General features: G+C 40.7%; 1 protein-coding gene across 1 annotated transcript in view; it reads left to right on the plus strand.

Annotated features, from left to right (window-relative positions):
* The window catches only part of LOC149307150 (leucine-rich repeat-containing protein 49-like), a 43,477-nt gene that overhangs the window by 17,137 nt on the left and 5,214 nt on the right, over positions 1–21,126 (plus strand). The window contains exons 9-15 of the mRNA XM_089538422.1: positions 3,143–3,204; positions 8,714–8,861; positions 12,302–12,385; positions 13,076–13,230; positions 17,657–17,894; positions 18,378–18,563; positions 20,502–20,611. Of these exons, the coding sequence (XP_089394548.1) occupies positions 3,143–3,204; positions 8,714–8,861; positions 12,302–12,385; positions 13,076–13,230; positions 17,657–17,894; positions 18,378–18,563; positions 20,502–20,611 (983 nt within the window). The remainder of the gene's footprint in view (positions 1–3,142; positions 3,205–8,713; positions 8,862–12,301; positions 12,386–13,075; positions 13,231–17,656; positions 17,895–18,377; positions 18,564–20,501; positions 20,612–21,126) is intronic.

A 21,126-nucleotide genomic window follows, 5' to 3' on the forward strand; every position in this document is an offset into this window, starting at 1 on the left:
CACAAAAATTCGGGGAAAAAGTCTCTGGATACCATAGAGAGAGGTCTTCTGTCCCTTTGGGATAGGCTTGGCAAAAAGGGTTGGAGATGAATCTTAGAAAAGATGGATTGGGAGATAGAACTCCAAGCTGGACAACCTATTTATTTAGACTACAACTCCCAGAAACTAGTCAGCATGGCCAGTCTAGGAGTTATAGTTCCGAAAGTAATTGATTCAGTCTCTGGATCTATGTGCAGGGCAGGGAATGGGCAGAAGGAGGAGGTATATGTGACAGATGGGCCATAGAAGTGAGGCAGACTGAAGTTTACACACTTGGGAGAAAACAAATCCTAGTGCTGATTTGGACAGAAAAAGTCTTTCTTCTGCAGGTGTCTGCTTAAATGGTTTAAATTGAGAACCATATAGGTTCACTTCTAAGTCCCAACTTTCAATGTAATGCAGTTGGAAAGTTCTGAGTGGTAGGATAGTCTGTATTACTTTGAATTTTGGAAGTGGATAATATTTCTGAGTGTGCCATCTCACAGGAGTCTACCACCTCATTCTACTGTAGTTGTGGAATAGGGACTAAATGTGGCTATAAAGATGATCATTCAGAAGTGTCATTCTTCCATCCTCATATTTGTGGCCTTGTTTGTTTTTGGTCCTCCAAGTTCTTGTGGTCTCTCCCTGTTTAGGAAAGCTTTTGAGCTTGCAAGATAATGGCTGACATTTATGTTCATCTCTAGAGCACGGTTTATTTATTGTCTACTTGTATTTCCTTGCTGATTAGAAGCAAGTATTTGTACAGATTGAGTCTCCCATATCTGGAATTCCAAAATCTGAAATAGTCCAAAATCCAAAATTGTCTACTTGGATGGCTGATATAGGGACACCTTTGCTTTCTGAGGGTTCAATGTACACAGACTTTGTTTCATGCACAAATGTATTAAATATATTGTGTATGAAATTACCTTCTGGCTATGTGTATAAAGTGTGTACAAAACATAAAATAATTTCATGATCAGACTTGGGGGATTATGTATATGCAAATATTCTCCCAAACATTTCTGGTCCCAAGCATTTTGGATAAGGGAGACTAACCTGTATTTTATTTTTGGGTGCTGTGATTTATTTCTTTTTATTGTTTATTGTTTGTAACCCATCACTGGAACCGATGGGTGGTCAATTAGTAGATGCTAAAATGATAAAGTAAGTTCCTTCATTAATTAATAATGTACAGTATGTACATATATTTTTGTTCCATTCTCATAAGGAATAGTATACCTATTTGCTGATAATGTGGGATTTCCAATTTTACACCTTTTGATAGCAGAGTTTGTAGAACCTGCCCTTCATCTGCATCCAAGCTGATGTTTCAGAGGTTGGGTTAGTTGTTGAATTTATGTGGGTGCGGGTGTTTTCATTACATGTGTTCTGCATTAAGGAGTTGTTGGCAGGCCTGGAAAGTCATTTCGTGGTGTTACTGTTCCATTAATAAATGGTGCCCACAGGATGAGTCCTGAGTTTGAGGAAGCCCTCATCGGATTGCGATCCTGGTAGCCTTAGGTGGTGGTGGTAGAAGTGATGGTGAAGATGGTTGGAATGGGATAAATGCTGTGATTAGTTGTAGACATCTGAGTCTTGAGTGGCTGTTCAGATTCCTCAAAGTGACCTGGAGTGATGTTGCATGAGGGACATTTTTGGAAACATAGATGGTTTCAGCTGCACAGCAAAGAGGCTGAGACTGGGGCATCAGCACAGTGGACCTTGCTGACCCCTTGGCAAGTGCCTGAGGTGCTACTTGTTGATCCTATGCCTGGCTGTACATCATTATGACAATTTAGGAAAGAGTTTCTTTTTTTAATATAACTCTCAGAATCCTCCACCACGATCTGGAGTGACGCTACACTTATAAAATATAGATGGTGGCTTACTTCCAGCTCTGCAGCAAGGAGGCCAAAACTAGGGGATTCTGGAAATCATAGTCCAAAAATGTATTGCTGTTACTATATGGCTTTGAAAAGACAGAGAAAAATATATCTGTGGTTAATTGTCTTGCCTCTGAACATAAGGTGGTAGTTGCAGGGTGACTAATCGTGTTGCCTTGAAGATAGTCAGAATAAAGTGATTTTGTGGGCTGAAAGTATGTGGAAGCTTTGAATCTCTGTAGTTTTGTCAGAAGTGTAAGGAATCCAAGTGTAAGCTAAAAGAATGGAAGAAAGCATTCTTTTTGTTATGGCATATTGAAATAATTCTGGATTGTATAGGTGAGAAACACCATGGACTGGCCTATGACATGTGTGGCACAAATCTTTGTTCTGAGAGCTGAGAGAGAAAACCTTGAACTCTTGCATCTTGGTTTTCGTAGGAAGCTTGCTTCATTCCCCATGCATCATCAGTTTGTGTGTGGGCAGTAGCAAAAATAAAATGAAATTACACACACACACACACACGTGTGACTCAAGAAAATACTTGATCTGCATGGAGTTGAATTGATAACCCTTCCCTTCCACAAAGGTTTATTGAAGTTGATCAGTGTCTCCTGCAAACTGGGAATGGTCTTTCAGGACTGGGAGCACAGCTCTTGTCCTGCCCTTGTGATGGGGGCTTTGGATTGTTATTCTGCGTCAGGGGCACAGGGAGATGTCTCAAGAGTGCAGACCGGTTACTTAAAAACCTGTCACTTGTAGTGCCGTTCCTGCCGGTTGGATGGTTATATGCATGAGTTAGCACGCTGATGCATTACAGAGCGACAGGGCTACAGAATGGGGATTTATTTTCCGCGACGTTTGATTGCGGCACTTTCCCCCCTGAAGCTGAAACGCTGAGGCAGCACCTTGGCTCTTTTCCGAGCAGCCTGCTCAAAAAAGAGGCCAGCATCTGCCGCCGCCACCACTTCCTCCTCCTCCTCTCTCCCAGTCTTTCTTTTTTTGCTTAGTGCTCTTTTCTGTTGCAAGCAGTACCAAAGAGACCCTTCTGTCCCTTCTAACTGCACCGCAGAGCGATGGAGCTGCGTGTTCGGCAGCAGTCAGGACTGCAGCAAGGTTACAGTAAATAGCAGGAGGCATGTTCTGTCCCCTGGAGAAGTAGCGTGTTTAAAGAATGGTCTCCTTCAGAGGCTGAATTGATTTTTTTCCTCCTTTCTCTCTCTCATATATTCTAGAAAGATGTGGACACTTTGCCCAGCCTCCATCGTCTGTTCCTCAGCTTTAATGATATATCTCGGTAAGCAGAAACTGGGATGGGTGGGCTGGCAGAGAATGTCAGTTTGCCATTGCTCCTTACCATTGATATCTGTTTGAAATCTAAATGTTTTGGAAATTGTTATTTTATTTTATTTTTTTGCCTGCCTGATAAGGAAGAAACTCAATTACATGAATTGGGCAGTGCAACCATGAAACTCAAACTTATCAAAGGCTTTCCCTTTTTAAAAGCAGAGAGGACAATTTTTGTTCCTCTTATGCATTTTAAAACATGACATTACTGTGTCTATGTAAACAGTCTAGACTTTGATACTGCAGATTTAAGATTTTCCAGGGCTATTTGCAAATTGTTTTAATGCTGGGATTGAACACTAAGATCTCTTTAATCAAAGTTACTGGCTTTCTTTTGTGCAGCTCTTTGAACATATTTTTAATTTCCTAAGAGTAACCTTGTCCTTGCCATGCTACTTTAGAACCAGGCCATGAAATATAGAATAATAATTATTTTTTTCTCCCCTCTGCAGAAGAGCTGCTAGAAAATAGTTACATGGCATTAGCATTTTTGTTGGTTTGTTTTGCTTTATTCCATACTTATATTGACTTTGACATGTAATAAAAGCTGTTTTTTTTAAAGCTGTGCCTATATTTCCCTGAAATTTGCTAAATCCCTTGATCATTTTATATATATGTATATTGCCATAGTTCTGTGTGTTTAACATGCTTCCCTGCAGAAGCAATTAAGTGTTGCAGCAATACCTCATTGCAGGCTATTTGGTTAGGATTCAAAGGAGGGAGCCATGTGTGAGAGTCGGTTGCCACTGTGGGCAGCAAGACAGGGGTGGGGTCTAATTCATCTCAATGGACTTTACCCGGGCCAAACTGTTCTGTATAGTATTATTTTACTTGTTCATCATCATCTTCAGGCTGCCGTTTAAACTGTGGACATTTACTTAATATGAGGTTTGCATCATTTCAAGTTAAACGTGTTAAATCACCATTGAATGCTTAAATCTCAGGCTCAGTGCATATCTCTCTATTGTGCACATTTGGCAGTATTTCTCAGATGTGAATGCAGCTGCCTAAAATCTCAACCCCAAATCCTCAAACTTAGTTTACCCTTCCTTTTGTTGGCTGTTTAGATTGCTTCAGTTTGAATCCTAAAATCCTAGCCTGCTGCCAAAATCATTCCTCCCACCCAAAATAAACTTTTTTTCAGGTTGGGCATAAGTCATTAAAAGACTGCAGTGGTTTGCTGTTTTGTCTTTAGGTTGTAAATCCTGCAGTCACTGGAGAATTACATCCTGCTTCAGTGTAAAAGATATTATTCCAGTGCTCCACTTTCCCACAAACCTCCTATAGATCAGAGGTGGAAATGAATGTGGCCTTTGAGCCACATGTGGCCCCCCATAACACTTTTCTAGGGCAAGGAGTGGGAATCATGCAACCTGTGGACTATATGTGGGCCCATCTCCCATTTTGAGGTTCCCTTCTAGACATCTTCCTTCTGAATTTGTTTCCTCCCATCCCCAGCCCAAAAATGTATGATTCTCTTTTCAAGCAAGGCACAGGAACTTCCTTTAGTATGGGCCCCCTGTTTCTGTCCTGGCCTTCTCAAAACCAGAAGGGCGATGTCTGGCCATGTCCAAAATGCCCACTCCTGCAATGGAGAGAAAAAAGTGCATGGAGTCCTTGGGGTGGCAATATTGTTTGCCCACCCCTGTTTGAAACCAAAGGGAATGGACCTTTGAGGACTCATCTTTTGGGGCTCTTTGAAGACCCATCAGTCTTTGCAAAGAGTATAGAATTTGGGAAGGATGGGTTTGGCTCGAAGGGGGTAAAAAAATCTTGGTTGAACGCCAGACTTCCTTGGAGCAAGTTGGATTGTTGGAGCTCTCCAAGGTCCTGCAGTTGTAGCTGGCTGCATTGTGTCCCATAGATGTCTGCAGGTCAGGACAAGAGGCAGCAATGGGAAAGAAGACAAGCAGGGCAGAGAGAGTCATGAAAACCCTTCTATTTCTGCTTGAAGTGTCATTCCAGTACTGCACTGAAAAGGAAATTATGACTCAGCACTGCTCTATATCCTTTGAAGCATCAGGAATTTAGCTTTCTCCTTCAATCAGGGAGATGTGTCATCATACAGATACTGACAGAAGCAACTCCTGAGCTCCGTCCTCCCCGTTCCACATTTGAAAGCCTTGGAATGAACAGCCTTTATCTATTTCTGATAGGAGACTGTATGTTTTTAAGGAATGAGGAATATCCAGAGAAGCCCAGGATCCAAGGTGATGCTCCAAGTTCACGATTTAGTAACAGCTCCGCCTTGTTCAGGCCTCTTACTCCATCGCTTGCTTAAGAATAATATATAAGCCAGCCTTGTCTGAAAAATTGATCGGTTCTTTTGTTGGGAAGGACCAACAGAGGCATAACTTCACACATTCCCCAGGATGCCTGTCATGTGAAAATGGATTGTCGGATGTGTTATCTGTGCAGCTTGCTAACAAAAAGGATCTTGTCTGCTGGCTCTCTGGGAGACAGGGCCCTTGGGCCTGTATTTGAGCTGCGTTAATTGGATGTCATTTCCATTGTTAACTTTTAATTGGGTTAGAACTGGGTGAGAATCGCCTTTGTGAAAGCAATCTTTTCTATTATTTGTTAATCTGCCACATTTAATTGGAATGCCTGTTTCTTCCATGTGATTCTGAATCTGAAATTTTTTATTGTAAGGAGAGATGAGAAACTTTCTGGGGGAGAAACCATGTTTTAGGGATTTTCATATACTCAGTTTTGGCTAGCTGAGGTTTTTTTTTTGTAGTAGTCATGATATTGAAACACTCAAATTATGGGTGGCCAATACCAAGAAGCCCTAGGCAGCATGGCTAGTGGTGGGGATTGTGTGAGTTCCAATCCAAAGCTTGTATGGGAGGGCAAGTCTCTTCATGCCTCTCCAGAAGTAAATAGAATATGATGATGTATTAATACTGCTGTTGTGTGTCTTCAAGCCATTTTTGACTTATGGCAATCCTAAGGCGATCCAGTCACAGGGTTTTCCTGCCAAGATTTATTCACAGGAGGTTTGCCTTTCCCTTCCTCTGAGGCTGAGAGAATGTGACTTGCCCAAGCTCACTCAGTGGGTTTCCTGGGCTGAGCAGGGATTCAAACTCTGGTCTCCAGAGTCTTAGTCCAAAGCTCAAACCACTACAGTTCTGGACTCTTCAAACCTACCCTTCATACCTACATAAAATAGCGTTGCCATCCTCTGAGACTGAGAGAATGTGACTTGCCCAAGATCACCCAGTGGGATTTGAACCCGCTCTCCAGTTGTAGTCCAAAACTCAAACCATTCCACCACTCTGGCTGTCAAGTCCAGAAATTTGGAGAGTTCCTGATATTATTTAGATTGGATCCACCTCTCCATTGGCATAGGAGACGCCAGGAGACATCTGCAACAGGTAGAGGGCTCTCCCATTCCTAGTAGAGCCCTGGCAAAGCATTTTCAATCTTGAGTAGGAAAGCCTCTACCTTTGTTAGCCTCCACCTCCATGGATGCAACTGCTGCCATCTTTGCTGATGTTTTTACTATGCAAATAATGTTTTAGAAGGGGTTACTTACTGAATAATGGGTATAATGGTATGCTGAAATGTTCAGAACTTTCAAGCACTGTTTGCCCACTTCATGAGAGGGGCGGAAGGAAGATTGTCAAAATATTTTCTTGTTCTTTCTGACCGCATCTGCTGCTTATTTTGCAGAATTGCCTCTAGCATTGCAAGGCCTAGATTCTCTCAGGAAGTGAAGCCTGGGAGCAGAGATGAGGCAGATATTTATTCAACCCTCGCATTGAAGGGCAAAAGCATTTGTGTATTTGTGGCCTGTTACAGACTGCCAAAATAAAGCTGCTTCGGGTCTCTTTGGAGGTATGCTATTTAAATGATGCATGGGTCCTAAGAGTCCGGAGGTCGCGCCAAAGCCACACTCCACTCCTAAGCACTGGAGTGCAGCTTTGGTGCAGCTTCCGGATTCTTAGGGTGCATGCATCATTTAAACAGCATACCTCCAAAGAGACCCGAATCAGCTTTATTTTGGCTGTCTGTAACAGGCCTAAGATCAATATTTTATGTCCTGGTGAGATTTAATCTAGCATGACAGAGGATCAAAAAGCATTCATATTTCATGCAATTGATCCTGGCTGCAATGTTCTAAAGAGTTAAACTCTTTGAGTATCACCTGCATCCTTGTTTGGAATTTATTGCCAGTATCACTAGAGAATTTTCCCTGCATGGTAAGCTTTTGGTTTAGTGCAGTTGTGAATATCCTCTACATTTTAGTTTGAATATAAAAGGAGCTATTTAAGTTGTTGATGCCTGTTCCCTAGAGAAGTTCAGAATATTATTCTGAACTTTTAAAGTTTGAACTAAAACTTGGAGTGGATTCATCACCCCGTAGATGCGGAAGTCCCTGTTTTCTCTAGCACAGTTTATAATAACCAGCAAGCAAGGATTTTATTTTCTTTCCCTGAGTAAGCTATCTATTAGGGGAAAATAGATGTAGGATCTACACATATATAGGTTTCCTAGTGAATGGCTTGTGAAGAATAGTATGTAATTGACATTGACATTTGGCCACCGTTTTGGTTTTGCATCCCTTGAGCCAGTTGTACTGTTCCTGACAAATATTTGGTGTCTGGTTTGGTTGGTGATCCACAGGATTTGAATCAAAATCCAGGACAGAACCTGTGAGTATAAAGTCTCTCCCTTCCCACTTTGAGTCTTCTCTGAGCCATACTTCTCTTATAAATTCCTTTTCCTTGGCATTGGCCCCTTCTTCCATAATTTAAGCCACTGCTTTTGCTTCTTCAGAGATTTGATGCCATTGTTTCTGCACACTTTATTCACTATTGGCACTTTATCTGGCTGCTCATTTCTTTCATTTCTTTGAGTGGAATCTAGAGGTGGCCATTTCAAGGTCCCATCTTAAGAAGTTCCTTCTTTCAATGCACCTTTCCCACTCTAGATGCTTCATGAAATGTTGGGGCATTTGGGTTTTGTTGGGCATATTGGGCATTTCTTAAGGCAGAGCAATTGGGAAAACAAACCTGCAGTCCCCAATGGAGGAGGAAGTTTAGATCTTGAGGAAATATTGTAATTCATTCTAGAGGAAAGAAAAAAAAAAAACCAAACCTTGACATAGAGGAAGGTAATCTTTGGTTCCTTTCATTTAGGATCACAAATCTTCATGACTCCTCACTGTTGGGCATGCTAGGTGAGACTGATGGAAGCTGTAGTTCCAAGCGTATGGAAGGTCAAATGCTAGCTATCCTACTTTAGCAGATATATAAAGAAGTCTTAGTTGTCTGTCACTAAAATGCAGCTTTATCTACCATACAGAATACTATTGTAGGATTTTTTTTTATTATTGGTGATTTTATAATATGAGTGACCATTTTAAGGTGAGTAGGTCAAGACAGCCTCAGAAATTGGTGCTTACATGTTTAAGATCAACAAGTGTTTTTCTTCCCCCTTTTCTTTTCCTTCAGCTTCGAAGACATTCTGTGCCTTGCCGATTCCACATCCCTTTCAGAAATCACCCTAGATGGCAACCCCATAGCACAGGAGACATGGTACAAGCCTACTATTCTCCACCATATGATGCAGCTCCGACAGCTAGATATGAAGAAAATCACGGTAAGGAGAAATAAAATCTTCTCAAATGGGTTGAAACTTTTAACTTGTAAACTCTCTAGGTTGATGTGAAGTTGGTGTTAACACTGATATAATGTAGTCCGCATTGCCCACTAGGAGGAGCCACTAGAATGTCAAAACGGAAAACTCAGTGGCTATATCAAAATAGGCTTTTGCAACAGTTTTGTTTCAAATCAAAGGCTGTAGGAGGAGGCAGAGGGACACACACAGCACCAAAGCGAGAGGGAGAAAGCCACAGCTGTTTCTGACAGTTGAAGTTTCGGATTTTCCTGGTCCCTGTTAATAAAGCAAGAGTAGCGGCGATAGTGAGAATAATAATGATGGAGGAAGGGACAACTGGATGATAATGATGGTGATGAATAATTAATGTAAGAATATAATATCATCACTGTTGTAGCAAAAAAGACACTGGTTGGAATCCTAAGATACTCTGCTGATTCTTGCATAAAATCTGAAACATTGATGGTTCAAAACTCGAGTCACTTAACTCCTGGTAGTCTGTAAAACCAGTAATATTAAGGTTAACAATAATTATAAACCCGTGTGCCATCAGTTTGTATTATGTTTCACATTGATAATGAAAGAGAAAATCTCATCCAATCCTGTTTTCTCCACACCTTGCACTTTCCCCAATCCTCCTCACTTTCATGCCTTCTTCTCCCTTAAACTAAAAGCCCACATTTCTCCCTCTGAGATTTGATCTTGCTCTTAGCTGCTTGGTTTGAAATAAGAATGAATAAAGTTAGTAGACAGATGAAAACTGAGTGAAAAATCTATTCTTGTTGGTTACTTGGCCATTGTGGGAAGCAGGATGTAGGACTATTGGGACCTTTGATCAGATTCAGCAGGGCTTTTCTTACATATGCTTATTTTGATTTATTCAAAATATTTTCCTTTAAGCCCTCAGCACAGATGATATCATAAAATCTAAATACTATAATAAATCAGCAAGCTTGAATAAAACCAACAAATATCAGCAGTAATAGCAAACATTTGCCATGCATTTATTTATACATGCTTAGATCTTTTATATGGAAGGTCCCAATTTCAAACCCTGGCACCCAACTAAGTAAGTGGTTGCGTAAGTAATGGAAAAGACCTTTGGCTCAGAGTCTGGTGAACTCTTCTCTGTCAGAGTAGATAGAATTCATTTAGACTCTCACTCTGATTTGTTACAAGGCAGCTTCATGCACCGTTATGTCCTACTCAATAAATAACAAGACTCATGCAGAAGAAGTTCTCAGTGGATGCTGCCCTTTAGAGTCATAAAACTGATAGGGAACAAAAGGACCACCTATTCCTTGCCATGCAGAAATCCACCACTGAAGTGCACCAACAGATAGGTGTCTGATCTGTCAAAAGACTCCTACGAAGGATATTCCACCACATTTCAAGAGAGTCCTTTCCACTGTTGAGTAGTTCTTACCACCAGGATATTCTTCCAAATGTTTACTTAGGATCTCTTTTTTTGGAATGGAAGGTAGTAGGAAAAGAGGAAGACATTATTACCAGCAGATTGACTCTATCAAGGAAATCATAGTCCTTGTTAGAAAGGCTTCTTTGGTGGGCTTGAGCTCCATGGGAGACGAATTCTAGACTAGGTAGGCATTTGGGCTGATCTAGCACAGTTTTTATTGTGTACCTACATGTAAAGCTGCCTGCTATTGAGTCAAACCATTTGTCTGTCTAACACTACACTATACTATGTCTACACTAACTGGCAGCTATCCTTGAGGGTGTCAAACTGATTTTCCCAGTCCTACCTAGAGATGTTAGAGCTTCAATCTAGGACCGCCTGTACACCAAGCATGTGTTCTACCACTGAGCTATCATCTAATTTTGCAGTAACTATTTAGCAGGGTTTTAATAGCTTAAGCAAACAACGTTGGGCATTTACTGTTCAATATTATTACCATTTCCCCATAGGCATCCACCCAGCTGCCATTAAAAAATAAATACAGTGAAAACATCAAAACATGTATGTCCCAAGTAACTTTAGCACGAAGGATTTTCTTTTTTAAACCAACCTTCTGTCAAACTCACTAATTGCATTTTAATATGCAGCTTCTATCAACACTAAATATGGATTCTGCTCTTCCTGGAGCTTTCTATTAATAAAAAAAACTACATCTTGTGTTTGTAGAAGCTTTTTTAATAAACATCTAAGAGGGATGTGAATAAATCAAAATGAATCTAAAAGTATGCCTTGCAAAATATTTATATTGGAGAGCCTCTTAACATTTGATTTAGTTGTGAGCATTGCTTTGTTACTTGGAAAAATAAGTGCTCTAAAAGTACTGCACTTTCAAAATGGTTGAAGTCTGTTAATGGGATTACACAATCCAGTAGGGATGTCTTGTGTGTAGGGACTGGTCATATTCTTGGGAACAGTGTGAACCTCTGTGTGTGTGTGTCTGCATGAGGGGTTTGAGGACCTATAACCCTCCATAGCTTGTTGGGCTTCAGCTCCTTTTATACTTGACCATTGGTTATACTAGTTGGAACTAATGCGAGCTGGAGCTCAACAACATTTGGAAGACCACAGGTTCCCTACAAATGATACCTATCAATCTGTCTAGCTAGCTCTTATTCTCTCTCTTATACTGACTTTAAGTCATATTAACTGAGCCATTTTTAAAAATTAAAATAATTACAGGTGACCCACGTATTATGTGAGGGATCCATTCTGAGACCTTTTGCATAATACGATTTTCACATGAAACCTTGAACCCTATTTCTCTTATCTGAAATCAAAGGCAAAGTGTTCTCTCTAGGCATTTTATAGGTCCTCCAGCATGATTCTGTGGTATGCTTTCACTAGATGTTGGTCATGGAGTTGCTCTGGAGGACCTACAAATGCTACAAATACAAGTGTTGTCTGTAGGAATCTCTAGGTCATCCAGCATGACTCTGTGGTCAACCTCTGGCAGATGCATACCATAGAATTGGGTTGGAGGACCTAGAAAATGCATAAAGAGAACACATTTTTCCAATGCATGGAAGTTAACCCACGTAATACACATGACACATTGGCTGCCTGTATAATGCAATAAAATAAAAGCTTAAAAATATTGTTGCACGCTAGTGGAAAAATCAGTCGGATTAACAGCCTACTGCTTGCTGGCAAGATTTGTTCATAAGAGATTTGCCCATGCCTTTCACCGAGGCTGAGAGAATGTGATTTGCCCAGGGTCACCGAGGGAGTTTTCGTGGCACAGCAGGGATTTGAACCATGGTCTTCCAGAGCCCACTGTTCAAGCCACTGCACCACACTTGCTCTCTGCTTGCTTGCTTGCTTGTTGCTCTTAATAAAAGTGTGGTATTACCATTACCTTGGAATTCTCAATACAGTAGCTGAACATAACTTCCTGAAAATTTGTGATTCCCATAGTAAAGTACTTGTTTAAAAAATTTAAACCTAGGAAGAAGAAAGGCGTATGGCATCTGTTGCACTAAGGAAAGAGGAAGAAAAGCGGCGCGAGACCCACAAGCAAACTTTACTGAAGGTACAAGGCTGCCACCCCGTAATGACACAATCTCAACAGAACCAGCCCCTTAGTTTCCTTCCTAGCCAGTACTCCATAGCTCCTTCTCTTGTTATGGGAGCTCCTTCTGTCTTTGGAACAATCACCATAGCATTTTCCCTCCTTTTGAACCACACTCTGATTTGGGGATTGCTGAGGGTTTTAGTAAAATACAGCTGTTGATCCTAAAAACCTAATGTCTACCCAACTCTGATAGGAGGGCGACTAAAATGGTGAAAGGTCTGGAAACCATGCCCTATGAGGAACGACTTAGGGAGTTGGGGATGTTTAGCCTGGAGAAGAGAAGGTTAAGAGGTGATATGATAGCCCTATTTAAATATTTGAAGGGATGTCATGTTGAGGAGGGAGCAAGCTTGTTTTCTGCTGCTCCAGAGAACAGGAGACAATGGAGAAATGGATGCAAACTGCAAGAAAAGAGATTCCGCCTCAACATTAGGAGGAACTTCCTGAGAGTAAGGGCTGTTCGACAGTGGAACAAAGTCCCTCGGACTGTAGTGGAGTCTCCTTCCTTAGAAGTCTTCAAACAGAGGCTGGATGGCCATCTGTCGGGGATGCTTTGATTGTGATTTCCTGCATGGCAGGGGGTTGGACTGGATGGCCCTTGTGGTCTCTTCCAACTCTACGATTCTATGATTCTGTGTCTTATTTTAGGAGAAGAAACGATTAACAATTAGCAATATCGCTCGTCTGTGGGAGAACCAACAGAACCGTTTTGGCGTACTGTCTCCTGATCAAGAGAAGGACAATGACGACGACTCCTGTCAAAAAAACAGAAATGCAGCATACGGATTCCCTGAGGAAGCCAGGTATGAAGGCATGATAGATTGCAAGGTATGACCATTGTGAAAACTCGCCATTTAAAGCCCAGCGGCTTGTTTGCCAACAGAGATGCCCCAGGGAAGCTCATCTCATGGTGTTCCAGCATCCAGCTGATTTAGTGGATTGTTCCATTTGCTTAGCAGGCTATTGGTTCTAGAACTGGCAAGGCAGGAGAGCTTTCCAACACAGAAGTCAGAGATTTGTGGTCTTCAGATCTTGTTGGACTGCCACATCCATCATTCCTAGCCAGCATAGCTAGATGAGGAGGGATGATGTGAGCTGTAACCAAACAAAATCTGGAAGATCACATCCTCCCCACCACCAGAGCACACTAAACTAGAGCAATAAAAGAAGAAAAATCAATAAAAGTATATAAAGTAGGAACTGAAAAGGTCAGTCAGATAAAAGTAGCCTACTAGCACCAACTGAAACCAGAATGTGGAAAAGGTTACATATATGGCCCACAGCTTTCAGACTCTTTCAGTCAGCTTAGCCATTGGCCATGCTTGACTGCTGGATTTTGGGAGCAATTGACCAAAAAATATCCTTTTTGCATGCTCTGGGTGAAACCAGGAAAACTATTTAAAACACTACTAAATATTCTTGATTTAAATGAATACATGATCTCCCATTGATTCAGCAGTCTCTCCAAATATTGTCCCACCCTCCAGTATCTAAATCTTGATTTATTTTTCATCCTTCTCTACTGGCGGTATTACTCAAAATATACAACCAGTTTAATAAGATCAAGCAAACAGCCAGATAATGCAAAATCAGCTGAATGAAGCTGTTAATTCTTTGTGCATGAGTAGATCTGATAAACACCAGGTTCCTCTGAACAGCTTCTTGCAAGCTGAACCTTCTCCCTCCCTGGTTGACGCCTGCACCTGTGTTGTTTTAACTGAAACTGTTCTCTAGCTGTTACTCTGTTGATGATTCAGAAGATAATTTCTGAAATTATTTTGGTCTTTTTCACGTAGATTTCCATCTGCCTGCCAAAGCCAATAACTATAATTTATTTAAGTTTCTACTTTTCTTTAAAAACGCACGCACGCACATAAACACACAAAATATCTTTCAAATATTAGCACCTATGCTTCTTTCAGGAATCTCAAATGGAAACTTAGCGAGGTTGGAATTTTTGGTAAATGTAAACTTTGGGCAGATAGGTCTGATGTCATTTCTGTATATTTGACTTTTTTTTTACTTAAAGGCATGCATTCATAGGTTGGGATGGTGACTTACTCATTGTGGGATTGTAGAGAATGGAATGCAGCCTCTTCCTTAGTAGTCTTCTTGGAAACTGGAAGTCAGACTAGATAAATGGATGCTGCCATATTGCACCTTTTCCCACAAGAAGAGTTCAACAGACTTTGGCCACAGGCACAACCTGTTCAGAAATTTGCTTTCCACAGTCACTGGCTATGCATGCAATGGATCCCCACCCTTAATTCTGGAGAGATACCTACAGGCAAAAATTCCCATGAAATGGGAAGTATGGGGCTGTCTGGGAGCAACAGCCCTTTTCCCTTAAGGCTTTCCCCCTTGATTTGAAATGTTTTAAGGCTGGTTGTGATTATATAGTGGAAAGCAGAGAAGAAGAAGATTTTTTGGTCTCTGTGGGGACCATCAGTCACTTGGACAAAATTTGTTTTTTGATCGTAGTGTAAAAATGGCATATCCTACACAGTAGCATCTATTAATGCTAATGGTTTCGCCTCTTGCCTAGCCCTGAGAACTCAGCTTTAGAATAATATTAAGTTATTTTCCCCTTCATCCAGTTAAAGCAAAGTTCTTTGTGTAATGTTTTCTTTACTTACTTTGGGGCAGGCTGTGAAGCTGGTTTATTCTTAGTAATTTCCTGATCATGAACGCTACAATTCTTTGGCCCGGCTCTTTCAAATAAAATGCAATGTGTAAAATAAGTTTCCACGTTCTTTCTGGAAGCTGTAATTTACTTTTATAGAATAAGATGCAGGAAGAGCCGCTCTCTGCCTTTATCCCTCTAAAAATAAAGTGGCAAAATTTTACTTCTTAAAATGAAATAATCCAAACAGCTTTATTTTGTTACAGGTTTGCAGAGTTTATAATGATTCTGGGTATTTTCCAGGCCCTTCACTTTGTAAATGTCATCCTTTTGCTGATCAACGCTCCCCAGTATATATTGGATTTACTTGTGAAAAGTTCTGCAACTTGTTCTCCAAATTTAAAAAAAAAATGGTGTGAATTTTGGTCAATTTTTGCCTCCATACCATACAGAAAGTCTCCCAAAAGTGTGAAAATACCCCACCTAATCCCCCAAAGTACTCCAGAATCCCATGCTACATGTGCCCATTTTCTTCTGAAGTCCCTCTCTAAATGGCTATAGGAAGGGACACAGTGGTACTTTCTGTTGCCATTTTGAGAAGGACTGCAGAGGAAAAGGAAGGTATTTAGGTTTACTTTGGGGGTAGTTGCAATCTTTAAGAATGTGGTTTTGGGGGGAGGCATTGACTCCTGGCTTCCGTACAGTTGCTCACCCCTATTCTAAAAATTTGAAATGACTCTCCTAAAGTTTAGTTACTGGCAATAGAGCTTTAAGCTGAAATATGTTGGCATTTTTGGTTCTGCTCCTTTTGCCCCACCTGCCCCTGGAAGGGAACAGCCAAGAGCTTCTTTGGAACTGAATTCAATCCTTGAGCTGAAAAATGTTTTCTCATGCTTGGTTTTAGTATAAAGGGTCTCAAGTAACTGGTGTTAGAAAGACCTGCCACTTCCCACTAGCATGCTGTCCAAGCCTGGCAGGCATAAAACATTCGAATAAAATAACATAAAATAAAAATTAGTTACTACATTGTTCACCTTTTTGACCTCCTTGGCGTTGTGCCTGTTGTAGTATATTAAGACCATTCGGGAGACACGGTGGTTAAAATAACAAGTCAGAGGAACTCAATTCATTTTCCAATTTTATGGTTCCAGTTTTCACTGGGAACATTTTTTATTTCTGTACGTGAGGAATCTGAAGGATGGAGCCTGTACAGCACAGTCCACTAAAAGTAAACTTTAATGCACATCGAACATTCCCTGGGTGGTGCCTAGACGCCTTTGAATTTTCAGAAATATGCCCAATTGATGCTGTTGCCAATTAAAAATCACATTTTGGCACAACTTATGGATTCTTTCACGTATAGGCTTGGCCTGTAAGTACTGGGAAGACAAATGAAATCAGGTGCTACACAGTATTCCCCATCCCAAATATTTGACCAAGAAAATCAGATGGATTTTTAAAAATGTTAAATGAGCAAGAAGTTCATAATAGGGTTTATGAGCAAGGGGAATAACACTATTAATAAGTTCTAAAGTACCCAGCTCCATACAGGTTGTAATAGCCCATAGTTTTGATACAGCTGATCTAGTAACCTAAGAGCAGAGTTAGGTTTTATTGTTTTGGAGCTGTGGTTGTGATGCCAAACATCTGTTGTTGTTGTTGATGATGATGATGATACAACTTTGGTAAAGTGTAGCAGTCTTCTTCTGTATTATACCCAACAGAATATTACTACTGATTGATTTATGAGACTTTGGGAATGATACAGAAGCTGACTGCTATACTTTACAAAAGTTGTATCATCATCAACAACAGAGGATGTGTGGCTATCACAACAACAGCTTGAAACCTAAGTGTACTTGTAGTTAAACTAGATCTAGTTGCTGTGTGTTCCCAGATCTTAACAGTGATGATGATCCCATTCACATATCCTTCTAATATGGGATGGCAAACTTGGAGGATTCAGGATAATGCTTATTCCACAGAAGCATTGTTCTGCAGCATGACACCTTCTAGGCTTAGACAGATGTGCAAAACTGGCTTTTCAGCTGACAGTCTTATTTCCAACAAGGGCCTTTGTGGTAAAGGTGTTGCTGACCTACACAACAGGTAGTGCCCAGCAAGCATCTGTACAAGTTTGTTGTGGGTTTTTCGGGCTATGTGGCCATGTTCTAGAAAGGTTTATTCCTGACGTTTCGCCAGCATCTGGGGCTGGCATCTTCAGAGAATGTTGGCATAGAAGAGAGTTTGGATATATATAAATACTGTGTGACCCTGGGTAGGGAGGTATCCTCCCACCCTGAGGCCCTGCCACCAACAACAGAACAATACAGATTAATATGAAACTCCCCCCTACCCAGGGTCACACAGTGTGTGTGTGTGTGTGTGTGTGTGTGTGTGTGTACACACACATATACATACATACACAGCTCTCTTCTATGCCAACATTCTCTGAAGATGCCAGCCATAGGTGCTGGGGAAACATCAGGAATAAACTCTTCTAGAACATGGCTACATAGTCCGAAAACCCCACAAAAAACTTTGGATGTCGGCCATGAAAGCCTTTGACTTCATAAGCATCTGTAATGTTTTCCTTCTCTCTGCAGGTCTCTTGATTCGCTTTTGAGCAAAGCCACACAAGGCCTTTCTGTCCTAGACTCACACTTAGTTGAAATAGACGGCGACATTCTCTACCTGTATGGCTCAGGGGCTCTGGAATCCCTGGATCGAAACTGGAGCATCCAGACAGCTGGGAGCATTGCTACGGTCTCTTTTATTTTCATAGACTTTGATGAAATTGTTCCAGTGCTGCCGAAACTGAAGATCAAGTTTCCTAACTTTGTGGTAAAAGCGTCTCGTTCTTCTTTGGGGCAAGTCACAAAATGTTAAGAGATGTTCATATATATTTGGTTCATATAGAAGCATAAGACAAGTCTTGATAAATTATGCATTGTGTAGAAGTATTTTTTTAGCCCGTCCTGAATCAGTTTTATTGACTTCTGCATGATTAGCTTGTACAATGGGCCATGGTACCTGCAACACTCTAAGGGTGTATCCAAACTGAAAAGTCCAGATTTTCTTCCTGTTCTATCTGATTTTGTATTGGGTCAAAGTAAACCGAACTGGGAGCTGGTATAAAAAGTCCCTGATTGTATTGGGAGCTGACAGAAAATATTCTGGAATAAACTAAATGTGTTTCGAGTTCTAAAAAAAAAGTTGGGGGGAAAATACATAGAGTCACCTTTGTAAATACAAATTTCTGTAATTTTCTGATTTTCACCAGATCTTTAACTCCTCCTGCTCTCTCCCCTCCCTCTGTTTCTTTAGCACTTGAAATTCAAGGAGACCAACCTTGTCATGTTGCAACAGTTCAATGCCTTAGCCCAAGTTCGCCGCCTTGAGCAGTTAACCGTTGACGCACAGGGAAACCCAATCGTCACCTTCACCTTGTGGAAATACTATGTTCTCTTTAGACTGAACCATTTCAACCTGCAAAAAATAAATGGGATAGAGGTAAGGAAAGCTTAATATTTTCAAGGCCTGGCTTGCCGTATTCAGTATCACCTCAACCTGCAGTGCTGGTTTAAATGATCGTGCCACTGGCTGGAAGAGGTGTCCAGTGGAAGAGATATACTAATACATAATGCAGAGTTGGGTACATTTTTACACTGTCGAAATAAGGCAGTTTGACACCACTTTAACTGCCATGGCTCCATCCTACAAATCCCAGGATTCCATAGGATGGAACGGTGTCAAATTGCATCATCATCATTATTATTATTATTATTATTATTATTATTATTATTATTATTTCTACAGTATAGCTGTACCCCTGGACTCATGGGTAGTACTTATGCTCTCAGCACAAAGGCTTCCCGGGAATTGTCATTCTGTTTGGTATTGCTTACATGAACTAGGTATTTTTGAGGACCAAATAAATCAATGGATATAGGCAGCGGAACCAGATTTCAGTTCCACTTAAAACTATGAGAAAATTTTGTCAGAAGAAACACTTGAGTTCAAGTAGCCCAAAACCAAAATAAAATTAGAATGTGCCACTTGAATATACAGTGCATTTTTATTTTATTTTGGCTGCTGCCATACTGCAGAATTAACACAGTTTGACAGTGCTTTAACTGTCATGGCTCCATCCTATGGAATCCTGGGATTTGTCGTTTGTTGTGGCACCAGAGCTCTCTGACAGAGAAGGCTAACAATCTCACAAAACTACAAATCCCAGGAGTCCATCGCATTCAGCCACAACTGTTAAAGCAGTATCAAACTGCATTAATTCTGCAGTGCAGATGCAGCCTTTATTTTATTTATGTAAAACTGTTCTCGGTTGGATCCAATTTTAGTCCCATCTGGAAGAGACTCATTGAAAGAAAAACTTAATTTTAGTGGGTCCACGAAATTGGCTTAAAATTGAATTTAATTCTCTGCCTTTTGATAGACCTGATATGTTTAAACTGGTGATATATAGGCCATAAAGGAAGCCCTTAAATTAACTAAAAATTGGAAACTCTCATTTATAATTTGTTACAAACCGATAACAGTATCAGATAACAATGAAATATATCTAGAAGTCCAGATTGCAAGGTTTACTCTTCAGTTCCTTTCTGGTATGTATTAGTTGTGGAGCAGAAGGCAAGGGGCTCAAGCACTAACCTCGACCGAAACCTCCCAGAGGGAGGAGGAAACGAGAGGGAATAGTTCCTCTTAAGTAATTCAGGATCTTATAAAGGAAAATACACCATTAAATTTCTAATATTATCTCAGCATGGACATTTTCCCCCTTAGCTAAACATAAATTATTTTTATGAGAATGTTTTAGAACAATCCTACATGATCAAGCAAAAAGGGATGTTTTTTCAATTTATCCGTGACCCATTGGGGATGCTGTGCGATTGGAAAGTTTGGAAAATCTAAAATAATTTACTGTTACCCTCCTTAATTTGCATCTTATGTATTTTTTCATAAAGACGTACGCACGTGCATGAGAGCGGTTGTCTCGTTGGTTGCAAGCAGTGGAGATTTGGGATGCAATGCTAAAAACTTTATTTAAAGTGTGACATAGTGGTTTGGGCATTTGACTCTGACTCTGGAAACCAGGGTTCGAATCCCTATTCAGCCATGGAAACGTACTGGGTGACCTTAGACAAGTCATACTCTTCCAGCCTTAGACCAAGGCCAAAGCAAGCTCCCTCTGAACAATCTTACCAAGAAAACCCAGGGCTAGGTTCACCTTAAAGTCACCACAAATTAGAAACAACTTAAAGGCATGCACCAAACAACCACTATCTCTTAGGTGTCATTTTCATTAGTTTCGCCTCATCATGTTTTAGGTTCACCTTAGGGTTGCCATGGGTCTTTGGTGCCTTGTAGAATAACGCTGCTGCCAAAAATATACTTTAAGCTGCAATCACTTCCTCCATCTTTCCTTTTCTTCAGGTCACGCAGAATGATATGATAATGGCCGAACGACTGTTTGGCGTCCTGGCGTACGTAGCCTCTTCGGACGTGCCCTATTGCCGCCTGCTCTCATTACTTGGAGACACCAGGTAAATAGATATGTACGTAAGAGAGTAAGCTTGCCTTGTGGGAATTTCTTGAATACAAAGGCTCCAGTAAGAGAACGGCTGGTACTCAGCTGCAGTTGCATAGAGTTCTTAAGTGATCCTGCTTGCCCCATTGTACTATCTATCTTCTTGTGTAATACCTAAAAACGTGCTTAAAATTGCCTAACTAGGATTACATCAGCATATGTTACTAAGAGAATTCTTGCATATTGTACATATTCATTTATAACTCCAGAAATTTTAGTCAAAAAAGTGACCCCAAAAACCTGAGTCGACTTATCCACGGCTCAACGTAAGCATTGTACTTTACCCATCTCTGTCTGTCTGTCTGTCTGTCTGTCTGTCTGTCTGTCTCTGTGTGTGTGTGTGTGTGTGTGTGTATGAAAGGGACCTTCCTCTTGTGAAAAGCAAGATAATAATCTGTCCTGGAGGCACTGACTTCCTTCTATTCTCTCGTCAATCCAGCTTTTAATATGAACACAAACTCATATGCCTCC

The sequence above is a fragment of the Sceloporus occidentalis genome, unplaced genomic scaffold (genome assembly GCF_023333645.1).
Source record: "Sceloporus occidentalis isolate IW3139 unplaced genomic scaffold, rSceOcc1.0.p SCAF_9, whole genome shotgun sequence".
Classification (NCBI taxonomy): domain Eukaryota; kingdom Metazoa; phylum Chordata; class Lepidosauria; order Squamata; family Phrynosomatidae; genus Sceloporus; species Sceloporus occidentalis.